Source organism: Peromyscus leucopus, chromosome 4 (assembly GCF_004664715.2).
Source record: "Peromyscus leucopus breed LL Stock chromosome 4, UCI_PerLeu_2.1, whole genome shotgun sequence".
NCBI lineage: Eukaryota > Metazoa > Chordata > Mammalia > Rodentia > Cricetidae > Peromyscus > Peromyscus leucopus.
Window position 1 is genome coordinate 78,098,484 of NC_051066.1, and position 17,943 is coordinate 78,116,426.

The window sequence follows — 17,943 nt, forward strand, 5'->3', positions numbered from 1 at the left end:
CTTCCTGACTGGGTGCTCCCCTTACATCAGGTCATGTTTACATAGCATATCCCTTAGGCTCTAGGCATCTTGAGAGCAGCAGGTTCTGTTTACTGCTTCATTATCACAGTCCCAACACCTAGAACAGTGGGTATAGGGACTCTGAGAATAGAGATTCTCCACAGACAGTTACTGATGAAACTTTCTAATTAAATCTTCAAAGTAATTGTGCAAAGTAAGTGCTGTCACCACTAAAGAGGGGATCATGAGACTGCAGTGGCTTACCCAAATACATAATGACAACAGGTGGACTAGCCAGATTTGAGATGCAGCTCTCTGTAGTTCCAAAGCCTGTGCTGTTCTCATCCTTCAGTATCCTAGCTGATGCAAAATACACAAGAGAAACTGAAGTTTTCTCCAAAGTCTAGCACTTCATAAAAACATAAAAATACGCCATAGTCCTGTAACTTGTTTTTGGAGTATCTAAAAATGAGATAATAAAGACAATGATAATAATAAATAATAATAGAATAAATAGCTAAAGATGAGCAGCATAGCCTGGGAGAGAGGTCATATATCCCCAAGCACATGCAAGCACACATGCCCACACATATTTTCAGAATGCTTACTCTGCCTGAGAGATTTATGTGGACAGATAACTTGGTTAATATTAAACAGTTTCAAGTTTTTCCCAGTCCTCTGCCTGCGAATGATTGCTTTGATTTGGGTCACTGAACTGTTTCTCAGGACTGATATTTGGAGAAGAATTCTTCCATCACCAGAGGAATCCAATGACAGAGATAAGAATCAAAAGAAATGAGAGTAAAAAAGGACAAGTAAAGGCTAGTGGGATGAATTTTAGGAGAGAAAGGAAGGTTGTAACAGTTTAAAAGTAACAGCCACAATTGTGAGGGAAATGCATAGAAAACCAAACTTTTTAAAGTTGCCATGGACGCCGACCCTTTGAGGTGAGGTGTGAGAAACACAACTTGAAAACTTTTGGTGGAGTTGAGGAGGTTGGATGCTTACTGTACAAGCCTGAGGACCCAAGTTTGAATCCTAAGCACCTACAGAAAAAGCAAGGCATGGCTGCAAGTTCTGTAAGCCCAGCACTGGGGTGAGTGGGGATAATAGAGACAGAAAGATTCTGAGAGTTCAGGGGACCCCCATTCTAGCTGAAATGGCAGCTTCTTGTTCAGTGAGAGACCGTCTCAAGGGAGTAAGACAGATGCTGTGGGATATCTTTCCATACGGTGTGAATATGTGTTGCTCTGATTGGTTGATAAACAAAGCCATTTGGCCTATGGCAAGTCAGGTTATAGAGAGGCAGAAAATCCAAGGAGAGACAGGAAAGAAAAAGGCGGAATCAGAAGAGGTGCCAGCCACCACCAAAGGAGCAGTGAGTTGCCAGCAGACTGGTAATGCCAGAGCCATGTGGCAACTTATAGATTAATAGAAATGGGTGAAGTTATAAGAGCTAGCCAGCAAGAAGCCTCCCATAGGCCATACAATTGATAATTAATATTACGCCTCTGAATGATTATTTTATAAGCAGCTGAGGAACCATGGGGCTAGGGGGACCAGAGAAATGTGGGACCTTGTGGCGGGCCGAGACTGGAGAAACCTTCCGACTACATTTGGCTGCCAATGTGTTGGCTCGACTTTCCACATAAAACTTGAGAAAACTTAAAAAGAAATTCTAAAATTGAGCTAAGAACAACTTTCTACTTCATGTCTCATGCAGACCGAAATATAGAGACACCAAGGTACAGAGTTGGCCGTGGTGAGCGGACTCGAGCTCCAGTATGGCAGGTTCACAGCGTGTGGGCTTGAGTGCAGCATGGCGGATTCCTGCCACAGTACACAGAGGTGTCTCCAAGCCCTGCAGAACACTGCATGGTAGATTTAGCTTTTACTCATACAGACAAAAAAGGTTTATGGGCCAGCTGCATGCTCCCTGATGGCAGCGTGGACCCCAGAGCTGGTGGGGTAAGTGTGACTCTCCTGGGTACCACTGCCATGTTGAAAAGCTGAGGTAGGCGCAATCAGAGCCAAGGCTGGTGGTCCTAGCTGCAGCTTAACAGTTTAAAATCTCTCCTGGTCAAAGAAGGATTATAAATTCACAATGAGACAGATTCAGATGGAATAACACTCTGAACTGTTTACAATGTGTGTAAAAATGTATGTAGGCTTGGAAGAGAGAGAAAAAGAAATATAGACAGTTATATAAAGAAATATATAATTTTAAAAAATAAAGTCTCTAAAGAGACAGTAAAAATAATGTAAAAAAATAAACCACATAAAGATGGAAATCACACAGAGAATCTGGGTTATCTTGTCTTTGGGATTTTTAACTACAGAAAGACATTTGACTGTAAAGGCTACTAAGTTAAATCAATATATACATATATACAATTTTTTAAAGGTATCTTGATTTCAAAATTTGTGTCTAAGGATATGTTGCTTTGGAAAAGAGGTTCTGCTTTTGTTTCCACAGAAGATGAGAAATCTTAATTTTCTCAGGATCCCCATAAGATTGCCAATGCCCCCATCCAGCAAACAGTAATATGAAAAGCTACACCTGAATTCCCAAAATATTGTTTATAAATGTTTATTTTTATTTAAATCATGTTGATTATAAATACAATCTCTTTATAAAGAAAAAAGGGATGATATTATAGATATGATAGGATAAAAGGATAGATTATTCAATCTATTTTTAAAGAACGATGATCAACAATTTGCTTAAAATATTTTACAATGTTATAGATTTTAGTTTATTGATACAAATTTAAAGTTAATTTTGCTATACTATATGTATATTTCTACTCTTGTTTAAGGTATGTTCATACAGCTCATTTAAAATTGTAATATATAATTAAAAATACAGATTAATAATTAGTCATCTAGGATCATCAAACTTATAGTCATGTTAATTAAATTTTTTAGATATACAAAGATATATTTCAATTAGGTAGATAATCTTTAAACACTTCAAAGACCTACAGAATATGGCATTTAAAATGTTTTAAAAACTTAGGCTTTCTGGACAATGAGACACGTCTGCTGCTGGCAGCACTGATTTACTTCAGAGAGAAGGATTGGGCATCCAAGACACTCTGTATGGAGTTTATCTTCTTGACAAAAATAGCCATTTGGGCAAGAGGCTGCTCTTGCCTGGACTGCTTGACAAACTGTTATATTGACTGGATATTCAGGACCTGTGAAAAAATGATCACTAAATTTGCCCAAAAAAGGCAAAATGGTTTTCAGGTTCCCACTTCAAAGAGGAGACTGCCAGGACACAGGAAAAAGCAACTAAAACACTCTAGCCCTATTGGCTAAATATGGATGCCCCAATGTTACAGAGAAATTTTAGATGACTGTCTAGGCAGGCAGCTGTCTCTGTCATTTCCAAAATTTTAAAAGTTGCTTACAATACATTTCCTGTTTACTTAGGTAATATTATATCCTTCTGGGATCTTTAATGGAGTTAAAGACTAAATAATTATAATTACAATTTTCCTTCATTATGATAAAAGATAAATTAGATATAAAACTTTAGACTCACATAAGATAGATAAAATATTTTCTTTAATATTGCCAACTACAAATAGACTAGATATTATAACTATAATTCTTGCTTGATAACTGTTCTATTATATGTAATTTTACTTTGTTAAAATTAAAACATTCCTTTTTGATTAGACAAAAATGGGAAGTGCTATGGGATGTCTTTCTGTACATTGTGAATATGTGTTGCTCCAATTGTTGATAAATAAAGCCATTTGGCCTATGGCAACTCAGGTTATAGCTAGGCAGGAATTTGAAGAGAGAGATAGGAAGAAGAAAGGAGAGGGAAGAGAGACACCAGCAGCCACCAAGAGAAGATGTTAAAATACCAGTAAGCCACAGCCATGTGGCAACTTATAGATTAATAGAAATGGGTCAAGTTATAAGAGCGAGCTAGCAAGAAGCCTGCCATAGGCCATGCAATTGGTAATTCATATTGATCCTCTGAATGATTATTTTATAAGCAGCCATGGGACCATGAGGCCTGGGCAGGACCAGAGAAACCTTCTGACTACAGACACCATTTACTAAAAAGGCTTTCTTTCTGCCAATGTATGTTTTTGATGCCTTTCTCAAAAATCCACTGAGTGACATGTGAAATAGCTCCCTGTGAATTACTGGTCAGGGAAGCCCCAGAAGCACCAAACAACACAAGCTACTGTGTTTGCTCTTGGTTGCCAACCATATCTAGATGGTGAGACTCTATTGCTGAAGACACTGTGGTGACAGACATTGAGAAATCAAGCTGGAACTGACCTGAAATTTTCTTCCCTGCTAGCTAGACTTCATAGTGTCAGAAAGAGCTCTGTGGGCCCTGGGGAAGAAAAGGTATCAACAGTCTTACCCGGTGGAGAACCCTGAATGCTACAATACTGGACTGCAGGCAAGATGTGCAATAATGGCATGAAGGTTATGATGCAACCAACCATTTTCTGATTGCATTTGTAGCTCACTCCACAGTAAACAGCTCATATCTGGTACTATAAACTTGGTCAAAAGCCCACAGCCAGGGGAGGGGGTGGGTAGGTGGTCATATGCCCTAGACTCCAGGGCCTAGAGGGAACTTACTACTATTGTTCTGCTAAACAGACATGTTGTCAGATTGCTTTCTAAATATTTGCAGTTATACTCATAGGTTGGTGCTGCTGTTAGCTGTGGCTAGAAAAGCTTCTTAAGTGCTGGGCAGCAGTTAGGATAGCAATTCACAACTGTCAAAGTGCTGAGAATAAATGACTAAATGGGACAGCTATGTCAACACTACCCCTACCCCAGGTTCAGCGAATATCAAAGAGGGGATGAAAAGAACATAAGAGCTGGAATATATAGTTAAGTGCACAAGATCAAACCAACAACATCAGTCAACATTCCAGCAGGCAGCACTAATTGAATCCAGTGATCTACCAAAAACAAAACAAACAACAACAAAAAAGAGAAGATAGCATTAAGGTGGGGAAGGGATGTATTGGGAGCAGGCATACCAAGGGGAATAGGAAGGAGGAGTTAGGAGATGATGAGATCAAGGTGCATCATACACACGTATGAAAATATCAAAGAGTAAACAAGGCATTTTTAAATGACTGTAAATAAATGGATTTATTTCTGGGTTCTGTATTCTGTTCCATACATAATGCATATGGCAGTGCCATGCTACTGTTGTTTCTATAGGTTCACAGACAGTGCTGAAATCAAGGTAATGGGGTGCTCCCTGCTTTACCCTTCATGTTGAGTATCAGTTTGGCTATTTGGGGCCCTTCGTGGTTCTATATGGATCTTAAAATTGTTTTCCTTTGCAGACTATTATCAAAAATATTGAAAAGGGAGGAAATCTGTCAAACTCTTTCTTATCCTACTACTAAAACAGAAAACAAAACAAACAAACAAAAAACAAACATCAGTTTCCCTCACAAACATATTTGGGAAACTTAACAAAATACAGTTAGTCATGGTAGCTTGTGCCTTTAATCCCAGGGCTTGAGAGGCAGAGATGGGTGGAGCTCGGTGAGTTCAAGGCCAGCCTGGTCCACATAGTAAGTTTGAGGAAAGCCTTAAAAATCCAAAATAAACAAATAAATAAAAAAAAAACACAAAGTGAACCTAATCCAGCAACATATCAAAATGTTTATACACCATGATCAAGTGAGATTTATTCCTGATATTCAAGGATGGTTCAACATATGTAAGTCAAAAAACTTAATATATTACATCGAAATAATACAGAACAAAAATTATATGCTCATCATAAGAGAGGAAAAAAAAGTGCTCTGGTTTCTCTCCATATCATGTAAATATTTCACCTCTTTCCAATAGAAACAGAAAATGCTCTCCATAAGATTCAGCATTTGTTCATAATAAAACCTACAATTTAGATATAGAAGAACCACATTTTGCCACAATCAAGTCTACATATAGCATCCAGTAATCATTCTAAATCTAGAAAAGCTTAAAGCATTTCCTCTAAGATCTCATACAGGAAAAATGCTCATTTGGCCACTTATTCAACACGGAATTAGAAGTCCTAAACAGAGCAGTTAGACAAGAAAATAGATAAAAGGACTCCAAACACAACAAGAAGATGTAAAATTATCCCTGTGTGCAGATGGCATGATTTTATATACAGGAAATCTAAAGACTACACAAAAAATGGTAAGAACTGATAAAGTCAATAGAATTATAGTGTACAAAATCAATGTGCAAAAATTCGGTGACAGCATTTTATTTTTAAGTAGCATGCCAATTATTAGGTTTCCTAATGGAGTTTTCAAACAAAATTGGGTTTTGGTGCTTCATGCGCCCTTTTCTCCCCATTTCTCTGGCCCCTCTTGTACCAATCCTCTCTCTGTAGCCTCCTTTCTACTTTATGTCACGTGTTCCTGCTGCCTCTTCCCCTTCCTCAACACCTCTTCTCACCGTCTTTTGGCTTCCTTTCTAGTTTCTTGGCCAAGCTCCACACTCACATCCACTTATAGACATGCATAAAAGCATTTTCTATACCAATAATGAATTTAGTGGAAAAGACATCCAGAAAGCAATTGCATTCACAACCACTCCAAAAAAAAATCTAGGAAGAAATTTAATAAATGGGATGGAAGATATCTACAATTTAAAAATATAAAACACTGATTTAAAATTTAGGAAGACACACAAAAAATGGCATATATGTTCATGAATTAAAAGGGCTAATATTATTAAAATATACATGAGGTCCAAAATGATCTATAGATTCAATGTAATCCCCATCAAAATATTAATGGCATTCTTCACAGAAACAGAAAACTCCAAAATTTAAAAATACCCTGAGACAAAACGTTATTTAAAAGGTTATTTTTCTTCCTTTATGATGGTCATTTTCTGAGGGGTTTGTCATCTGGAGTCCTGCTCTTAATGCTCTCAAACTTCTCTAGTTGTGTCAATAAGGGACATTGCATCATAACTGGGAGTGCAAATCTTAGTGTTGCTTAAAATCTAAGGAGTCTTGATTTCATAGGAACCCACAATTTATTTTATTTGTTTTTATGAAAGGTAAGAATAGAAAGTACAACTAAAGAGTTTGATTTTCAGGTGATGGGAATCTTTTGAAGACCTCATTGCCCAGAGCTGTATGTTACAAAGCTTTTGTTGGCAGAATTGCCAGGCATGAAATAGATATGGGGATGGGGGGATGACAGCAATTTTTTCCTTATCTCTTCTCTTTGTTTGAGATAGAACCCCACCCTCAGGTCCCTAGAAATAGAACCTCAGGGAAAAAAATCAGAAAAAAGTGTTCCCCCTACAACTGTGTGTTTAAAAGCAGCTCCTCCTAAAAGAAGTGGTTATAGAAAGGCTTCAAAGACAGCTCGACCTCAATGTGTTTCTTGTCCCAGACCCTTGACATTCATTGTATGAATTTGGTAAGGTAGGAGACCATAACTTTCCTGAACTTCTTATCATTTTTTTCCTAGCATTTTCAAAATGAGCACACTCACACCATAGCCTTACACATGTCAAAAGTGATGTTATTACCATAGCTGAGCCCAAATTCAAACACAGACAATCTGGCCCCAGAGCCTAGTGTTTAAATATTGCAGTATATTTTGGACTCTGAGAATCAAGATGTTGGTGAAAGTCCCCAAATCAAACACATCACAAGAGATGACTAGAAGGCACCCCACACAGAGCACCCTGTGATCTTTTCCGTGTCATCCCATCATGCAATTGGCCCGTGGCTCCTCTCAGATAAGAGGCGGTGCACTGGACTCAGGATTGGCCGGGACTGGACTGGAACTGGACTCCCAGGAGGCTGCAGGAGAGAGGGATTTGTCCTACAGACAGACTACTGCAGTCAAAATTCTGACAAAAGCTGTCAATCACCTTCATTAATACGATGCCAGATTTCTCTCACTTTGGATTCTGTCTCCACTTGACCTAGGATTGCACAGTACCCAGCGCTTTAAACCACCCTACCAGAGAATCAAATGAGCTCCATTCATTTTCCAAGACAATCCCTCTCCCCCACTCCCTGCTCTCCCCACAACCCCAGCTCCTCGGTACTTCTGCATACTCTTAGCTGCCAGCAAATGCTTCCAGTGATAGCCCATGACAGACTAGCCACTATCTCAATGTCCCATGCCTCTTTTACGTTGAGAAAACTATACTCTCAAAGATCAGACCACATGCCTTCAGCTTCTGGCCTCTGAAGTATGTTCCTATCATGTGCTTTAGAGACTATGTTTACCATAAGCCCCCGTCATCATCTACTTTTATGATAATGTTAACTAGTACTATTCATTTTGCAATCAACAGAGACCATCTAAAATAAAATTAATAAATTGTATTAATTCCGTTCTAGAAGGGCAGCCTCCCCTGGAAGTAGTTACAGACACCCAGGGACCCAGCATTGGCAGCATTTGCTTTCAGTCCCCTCCCACCTCTACAAGCCACACCACCACGAGAGATAACTCAGTGGTCACTTCAGCTCCACAGTTCATTCTAGGGCAATGAACAAAAGCCATTGCCAAGCTGTTTGGCTGAATTATACACATTTAAATGAATATTGGACTGAAATCAAACTTTCACAAATTCTAGCAATTTTTTACTTGAGACAACTTCAGAGATGCTCAGGTCCAACCTGTCGATTGGCAGATGGAGAATTTCAGAAACTTCCTCATGTTAGCAGTAGAGCCGTGACAAGAACCCAGGACCAGTGTTCTGTCTCTCCACAGTTACCTATCACTGATCACAGTGTGGCTGCCGCCCCTCCCACCCACCCACACACACACACAGTACTCACTACAACTCAACTTCTGCTCATTCGTGAGGAACCAGAGGTTGAATGACATAAAGTCATTTGTCCAGTCACCAAGATCACGACTGAAGATGAAAACCAGAGCTGGAATTCTTCCAACTCAAAGGCCTGTGTGTACTGAGCTGTGAGCCTGTTTTCCCAGCCTGCTCGTTGGCCATTATTCTCTTTCTTAAAGAAAAAATGGCCATCAATAGCGGCAGGGTGGTAGAGTAGCACTGATCTTGTCTTTAGTGCGTGGTGCACTGTGGCAGCCCCCAGCAGTAACTGGCTCAGGATTGTCAGCAATACCTAGATGGAAGTTGCTGAATGAGTGAGATGCTTTTTTTTCTTATACCATGAAGATGTGTTGTTCAGTTCTTCCTGCTTTCCCTGCCCAAGAAACCTCAGTGGAGAGTCCTGAGTCCTGTAAATGCCCGCTCAGGTGAGCCGTGTCCTCAGATCCAGCTTGAGAGATCACCTCTGTTTTCACAGCTCCGGCAGGGATCACTGCCTCTATCTAGTGTGAATGCCCTGTTTGTTTTCCTTCTTCTCTTTCTGTTTGCTATTGGAAAAGTCCATTAGTGTTGAATGACATGACTAAACAGTAGAGTGGAGAACAGTTGATGTGCTAATAACCCTTAAGTAAATACCATGTGTTAGCGTCACCTCCGAGCCTTCCAGAGAGGTGGCACCATCCCTGGTCCTGGGCCTACTCCTCTTTGGCTCTGTCTTTCATCAACCTGGAAAGGCAGGTTTGGAGAGAGAAACAATCTTGAAAGGATCCGTGAGCAAGAGGAAGGAAGAGTACGGTAAAGAAACAGGGTCACCGAAAGAGACGTCACAGAGAGCAAGCAAGAGAAGGGCAGGGACGTGTGTGCCTGCTCACGTACACACAGAGTGGAGCAGAGAAGAAACAAGAGCTGGTGATTAAGGGGAGCATTCCCCAGGGTTTACCTCTGAGGCCTCTTCCTCAGAAGCACTGGAACTCTGCAGGCATTATGCCCTGGCGGCTCTAATGCGTACCTTCTGCCTCCACGTCTGCTCTGTTCACTATTTAAGATGTGTGACCCTCCTGACTCGAGGTGAGGTAGAGGAGAAGATGAGTTGGCTGTGACATAGGGAGGTTTTATGAAGTCAACATTAAAGTGGAGCATCCTTATGATGCTCTCTTTTGGGGATGGAAGGAATGTGACATGATCAAGAAGATTCACATTTGACTGGAGGCTTTATGGCTAGTAAAAGAAAGGACAGATGGGCTCCTCTCCTAGCAAAGACCAGACAGTCCTATCAAAATAAGGTCCTTCACTCACGTGTTCAACAGACACTGAAGTGTCTGGGGCATATCCCAGGTGCATATCCTAGGTGCATATCCTAGGTGCATATCTAGGTGCATATCCCAGGTGCATATCCTAGGTGCATATCTAGGTGCATACCCTAGGTGCATATCCTAGGTACATATCTAGGTGCATATCTAGGTGCATATTCTAGGTGCATATCCTAGCTCTGGGAATGTGCTGGTGTCAGGTCTCTTCTCGCTAATGACTCATGACCTAGCAATTAAAGTAAATATTTTAAATATAAAATAATGAACTGAAAATAGACTGAGCAGGTTTTACTTATGTATTTAGAAACACACACACACACACACACACACACACACACACACACACACACGTATTCTATGGTTTTATTTCTATTACAGATTCACAACGTACATCAACATAAGGACTCTGAGCAGTTCTATAGTATACAGCTCTGGAAAACATTATTTAACTTAGAAATTCTAACATATTTAATAAAAGGGTCGTGTGTGTGTGTGTGTGTGTGTGTGTGTGTGTGTGTGTGTGTAACATTAGCATCTTGAGAAACTAGAGAAGCAGGGTAAGGGCTTGGACTTTGATAGCAAACAATGCCAGATTCATTACTAGCTCATGACGTTAAGAAAGTCAGTTAAGCATTCTCGCCATTTAATTAAGTTTCTTGCCAAAACTTATTAATATATCACCAGGTTGCATATATATATATATATATATATATATATATATATATATATATTTGAGGGAGGGAGAGCAAAGTGGGTGCATGGGAGAGGATGGAGGGAGGGAAGGGACGTGGGGGAAATAATTATAATTTTAAAAAGTAAAAATTATTATAAAAAAGAAAATGGAATGGCAAATATTATAGTTTCTGAAAACATAAAACATGGACAACCTAATGGAAGGTGATGTGGGGTAGGCAGGCAGCTGCAGCAGGCGTATCCGGAAAGGTGACTCTGTGCCGTGAGACCTCCAAGGAGCCAGTTACATCAAGGTTGAAAGAAAAGAGCATTGCAGGTGGAAGGAACAGTGGACAGTGAGACCTTCAGGCAAAATGGAGTTGGCTGTGACTTTCAGCAGAGCATTGCCACTGCCTTGATATGAACAGAGAGAACCGGCTGTGACCAGCACAGATGAGACTTACTTCTGAGAAGGGACAGAGCTAGATAGGCGGCTACAAGTCAGTGTTCTCTGAAGGAAGGAAGACAATGGCTTTGGCGCCATGTTTAGTGCACAGTGTGTGTGGCAGCCACTCATGTTTGGGGACCTTTTATCCCTATTCCTGGAACAACCATCTCCCCTCATTGTCAGCATTTAGAACCAGAAAGCCACAGATTCAAGCTATCCATATTAATAACTGTAGGGTACTTGTGGGGTTTGTAAACAATGGAATCCTCCCACTCCATACCCCCACTGGCAACATCAAACTTGTTTGTTCTTGAGGACGCTGTCATCGTTCCAGCAAAAGCAAGGACGTTTAACCAGTCTCTACTTTGTTGTTCTCTACATTTCAAAGTCACCTCTGGTTCCTAAGGTTATTATGGGATCTTGTTTCTTGGTGGTTACCTTGGCTCGCTGCTCGGTCCATCTCAGATATAACGTGGTAAATAGACTCTTCTCTGATGATGGCTGTGTCTACATCCTGTCTGTCCAATGCAGGAGCCACTAGCCATCTGTGGCCATTCAGTCCATAAAAGGTGGACAATGTAAAAAACTAAATGCTTAAGTTATCTAATTTAGCTAGTGTAAATAGTTTTAGTTAACCCAGAGAGTTAAATGTTTTTGGTTTTGGTTTTTGGTTTCTGATTACTGAAAAAGTACTGAAACGCATTCACACAAATAAGCAATACGCAAGGCAGTTAGTGAGAAATTTCTTCTGAAAAGAATGGGACATTCTTAAAGTTGGCCAAATTGGCATGCAGAAATGTATCAGCATAGTTATTTGGCCAGATCATAAAAAGGCCACCTCATCCATATCTTAGAAGTCATCTCTAAAAATCATTATATCCTTAGGTGTTCAAAAGCAAATGATGAGGTCTTCTTGGATGGAAATGGTCCATTCCAAATAAACTTGGGAAATGGCCATGCTTTCTGTTTCTCTTGTAGATCCAGTATACATCAATATAACAAAAATTCCAAGAAGTCCTACCATATACAGCTCTGGAAAACACGATTCAACTTACAAATCCCAACATGCTAAAGAAAGGGTCCTGTGTGCACATGAATGTGTGTGTGTGTGTGTGTGTGTGTGTGTGTGTGTGTGTGTGTGTGTGTGTTTGCTCACAAAACCTTAGCATCTCTAGAAACTAGAGAAACAGGGTGAGGGCTTAAACTTTGATAGCAAACAATGCCAGACCTGTACTAGCTCATGACTTTAAGAAAGTCAGTTAACTTTCCTCACTATTTTGTTCAGTAAAACAAATTAATATATCACCAGCTTGCATGAGGATTAAACACAGTGAGTAAGAGCCTATCACAGTTCTTCACACCTTGTGAATTGTCCCCCAAGCAATTAGCTATTATTTTCATTACACCTGTGTGGGGTTAGGTGACTGAGTGACAGACAGTGGGTCCATGGAGAAAGGTACCATAACCAGAGCTCAGTTACTGAAAACATTTATGAGCATTGTATTAGAAACCAGAATGAGAAAGGAATCTATGCTGCATCCCACTACTGTGAATGTACACTGAGCACTAAATGCTTTTCTACAGAAGTTCACTCTGGGCACAACCACCATTTGAGCCAGGAGTTGAAGCATGCTATCCTTTGAATGCCCCACCCCCATGCAAAGCAAAGAGCAGACCCTCCCTGTGTGCCTGTGCTTTGCTCTGGTCTGCCCTGCCCATGCTTCTCTTTCATCATGGCCGACCACTGTAAGTCTGTTTCTGCAAACGGACTTCTTCGCTGTTCATTAGGTACGACAGTAACGCGGCCACCTCCGGGTCTTTGCATTTGCCAGCTGTTTGGCACAGCACACTCTGCCAGTTATCCGAGGCTCCTCCTCTTAGAACTGTCAGTCCTTTACTGAGGTGCTTGCTTTCTCAGCTCTCCCTAAACCAGCGGCACCACCTCACCTGCTCTCATCCCCTCCAGCCTTTCTCCTGGCTCCACACATGGGATGTGCTATGTTTGATTTTCTCTGTCTGTTTCCACATGACAGAGCTATAGTAGAGCTGAGCAGCTTTGTCTCTATCATCCTCCACAACATCTGGCACAGGAGAGAGAAATGCCAACAGCTGGGAACTGGAAAGATGGCTCAGCAGTTAAGAATGCTTGATGTGTCTGTAGAGTACCTGGGTGTGGTTCCCAGCACTCAAATCCAACTGCTCACAACCACCTGCAATTACAGTCCCATGAGACCTGACACCTTTTCACACACATGGTGTACAGACAAGCAGGTACACACACACACATATGCACAAAATAAATAAATCCTTTTAGAAAAAGGCACTGATGTAACCAGAAGCCATGTTGTGTTCCTGCATTTAGTTTGCAGGACAGCTTATCCCAAAGAAGGAAACACATCTCCAGCATGGCCTCTGTGGTTTTTATTAGTGTTTTCTGGGACCCATCAAACAAACAAATAAAAACATATTTCTGAAAAATAGAATTCTTTCATTGAACAGAAACCATTTGGATTTAACAGTTTAAGGGGGAAAGGTTCTGATTTAAAAACAAAACAAACAAACAAAAAAACCAGTGGCAGTAGGGTTGCTGTCCACCAATTACCAACCCAGAAGCTGATGGCAAGAATAAAATTTATAGCTACAGAATGATTAACCCCAATTCAACTAAACTTGGAAGCCCACATGTTTCAGAAAGTTTATGAGACACCGTTCCAAGAAATTGGGTTTTCTTAATGGTCTCCTTACGCTAGACTCTGCATCTTGAGCCTCACAGCTGAGGATCACTCACCTGTGACACAAAGATGGCCATGATGGTGGTTCATTCTCATAGTCCGTGTTCCTCCATAGGTCCAGATCATGTGCCTTGTACAACCTATATTCTCACATACACTCCTCACGTATTTGATGCTCGACTACGCACAGGACACCTGCTAGGTGCTTTATTTAAACTACAGAAGAATAATGTAGTTGCTTCTTCCTCTTTCTGCTCTCCCTTTTCTTACATTTTATACACTAAAAAAAGGACACACTTGCAAAACTAACATCTAACATGCATGGCTAACCTTTTCAAAATATCCCTCAGCATTTTTCAAGAAAGAAAAAATAAAAACCAACCCCTAAATACTAAAACTGAAAACAGTTTTATGCTTAAATATCAATTAACATCATATAAACACATTTATAATCTTCATTGATTAAATAGGTCAGGGGTTCATTGCTGGTATCTTGTAACCAGGTTAAGTCTCACAGTTCTGGGTAAGGCAATAGAATTCTCCTCCAGCAGACACTGATGTGTGGAACCAAGCAGCCTGTTTGAATTTCTTTTCAGCACAGGTAGAGGCAAAGGAGAGTTGTCACAGTAAAATGTTCATCAAAGAGGATATGTCCTTGAAGGTTCAGTTATTGTGCTCTGTTCTGGAGAAGTGATTCACGTCCCAGTTATGAGTATGACTGGTGTCTGTCCAGTCAGAGGAGTCTCCCAGAAGATAGTCATCATTCATTCAGTGAATAGTTATCCTGTTGCACCCCAGGTATGAGAATAACAAAAGGGATCAGACTTGGTCCCTGCCCTCAGAGAGCTTACAATCTAATCAGACAGGAATTTGAAGGAAGGCTCTGTGCATGAAACTCATGGCCTGTGTCTGCCTTGCTCAGGCAGCACACTGAAGAAGCTGTGGACCTATCCCTGGATCCAGGGCCTTGCTTAATTTTATCAAGTCATATAGGAGCCTCAGATGATCTCAGACTTGTGAAGTATTAATGTTCCATTACTTGACTTAGGTTCCCAATGGAAACCACTAATACGTCACTTTGGAATATTCAAGGAGACTGTTTTTGGTGAGCCATTAGCTGATTAATCACAGATGAACTTATCAATTAAGTGATGATTCCCTAGAGAAAGAGGGCTTCTCTGTAGGGTTTTCTCGGTCCTTTCGAACTGTGGTGGGACACGCTCTGCTACTTCCCAAGCTGGCATAGCTTCGTTACCTGGAGTTCTCCAAGTCATGAAAACAGCAAATTCAAGCCAAGAAAATAGATATGCAGAACACTTAATACTGCAGCCTATTGAAATAGGCACCAGGTGCCAAGAAACTGTCCCTCTCAGAGAACAGCACAATCTATTTGTCCACATAACTGTTCCCACCAGTCCTCTGTAGACTCTCCTACTCTCTGACAAGGATAGCTCTGTGACGGAGAAGCTGTAAAAAGAGCCAAAGCCAGTTACAGGAATCAGAGAAACTCACAGGCCTGAGGGAAGGGAACCCCTGAGAAAGACCTCACCACCCTAGACCAAAGCCAGGGAAAGCCATGCAAAGAACAGCAGAGAGAAGACTGCCAATGCCCCTAGTACCATCACACACACACACACACACACACACACACACACACACACACACACACACGTACATGCACACGCACACAAACACACAGGTACTTGAGCACACATACATACACACCCTTACAAAGAGGCACACAGCACTCCCCCCCCACACACACACATAAGCACACAGGCCTGCATATGCACACACACTCACACACAGACACACAGAGGAACATGACACACACACCCCCCACACACACACATAAGCACATGGGCACACACACATACACACACACAGAGGCACATACACAGATTCTTTCCTCAGTAGATCCTTCTGCAATGTAAGCTTCTCTCTGCATTCCCGGGGCAAACATTTCCTCCTGAATTTCCCACTATGTCACTGCATTTATCTGACTTTGGCTTTCATGTGGCAGCCTGAAAAGAATGTCTTCCAAGCGCACGCCTTTAATCCCAGCACTCGGAAGGCAGAGCCAGGTGGATCTCTGTGAGTTCGAGGCCAGCCTGGGCTACCAAGTGAGCTCCAGGAAAGGCGCAAAGCTACACAGAGAAACCCTGTCTCGAAAAACCAAAAAAAAAAAAAAAAAAAAAAAAAAAAAAAAAAGGATGTCTTCCATCTATTGCATCCTGTTGTCACTGATATTAAAACACACACACACACATACACACACACACACACACACACACACACACAAACTAAAAATGAACCAACCCCAAATGTCAACTGTACCCAGGGAGAACCTTTAAACTACAGATACAAGAGCATGCTCATCAGCCATCCCCATGCCACCACCTCCTTTCCCGCCTTTTTTTCAATAGTTGGGCTGAATTCTACATAGCTAGAAGTGACCACGTGAAGCAAATAACATTTTTAACCATCCAAGTGTAAAGGGGGTACAGGAGAGTCATCCATGAATGAGGGTCAGTCCTTCCCCCACCATCATTCCCATTTATTTAAACATTCCCAGTCATGTAATCATGCAGTGATTATAGGCCACTCTGGATTACGGAAGTTGCCATTCTCTATTCCCTATCTCCTAAGTCAAGTCAATTTTCCCAGCATCCTTTGGGTTGATCCCATCAATCTGAGATCCTGAACTTTTGTCCTATCAATGAATCCCATTTCTCTTGAGGAGGTCACATGGATGCTTATGTGCAGAGAACACATCACCTTTTCTCTGAATCATCTTGTCTATGAAAATATTTAATGCCCTCTTATTTCTTTTCCCTTCCTCTTGACAAGAAGCGCAAGGCTACAGGCCCTGCTGTTCTCGGGGTAGGAAAAAAAAAAAACAAAAAAAAACATCACAACAGAGGCAACAGCACATCACAACCACATACAGCTTCATAGTTCACAGAAAACTGTGTACGTTTGCTCCCCACATAGGACATACTTCAAAGTAACAAAATAATTTTTTCATCAACTGTAGTGTTCATTCTTCCCATCAGAAGTAGATTTTTTTTGTCCCTTCATAGTACATAAATATCACTGAAAAGTAGTCTTTGAAATATTTACGTCCAGTTCTTCATTGATCATAATCCATTTGCTGTGTGTTTTTGGTTTGTGTCCCAAGTGTTGGCAGCCTCAGTTCTCATTTTCTCTCCATCCACGAGCATTCTTCCCAAATTTATAGACCAGCCGTCGTCCGTCCACACGTTCCAGGATTTCCCGTTTGTAGTAATATCTGTAAGAAGGAGGTGAGTAAGGTAGTCATTCAGTCTGAACACTGAGGGAGCGCCTGCTCCGTGGCCTTGCCATTGGAAGAACATGAAGTTGCTTACCTCATGGCCCGGCTGAGCTTCTCATAGGTCATACTACTGTTGTTTTTCTTTTTCCCCCACAGCTGAGCCACAGCCTCTGACTTCAGGAACCTGAAGATGCCTTCTGAACGGTCTTCCCATTTGATCAGCCCTGGGTTCTTATCTGGGCTCAGGAGAATGTCTCGAATGAACTCCCATAAGTGAGTCCCTCTTGGGTCTGATGAAAAGCAAGACACGATGACTTATTAACACCTCAAATCAGAGAGCAGGAGGGAGAGAGAATGTGGAGTTACAGCTTCTTCCTTGAGATACAGAATCACCAAATAGTCATTTTAGAATGAACAACTAGTATAGTCAAGGCATGGGAAATTTCAGTGGTTTAACCAATGTGGTACAACCAACCACTGGCAAAGCCAGGGCTAAAGAATTGATGTTAACCATGTAATCCAGGCTGAGTTTCTCCTAGTTATTGTTCACAAATAGACTGGGCTTCATTTCAGACATCGAACCTCAGCCATTTATCTAATACCTCCCTTGGTTACCCCAACCCTACAGCTGTGCTTCAACCATGGCGTCAGCAGAGCATA

At 41.2% G+C, this 17,943-nt stretch overlaps 1 protein-coding gene across 4 annotated transcripts in view; it reads right to left on the reverse strand.

Moving 5' to 3' along the window:
* Nucleotides 1-16,781: 16,781 nt before the first annotated feature.
* Nucleotides 16,782-17,943, reverse strand: part of Ehf (ETS homologous factor) — a 39,533-nt gene continuing 38,371 nt past the window's right edge. For all 4 annotated transcript variants that reach the window (XM_037205051.1, XM_037205050.1, XM_028877847.2 and 1 more), the window contains 2 exons: nt 17,378-17,573; nt 16,782-17,280 (listed from right to left, as the gene is read on the reverse strand). In XM_037205051.1, the coding sequence (XP_037060946.1) occupies nt 17,181-17,280; nt 17,378-17,573 (296 nt within the window). In that variant the 3' untranslated portion in view covers nt 16,782-17,180. The remainder of the gene's footprint in view (nt 17,281-17,377; nt 17,574-17,943) is intronic.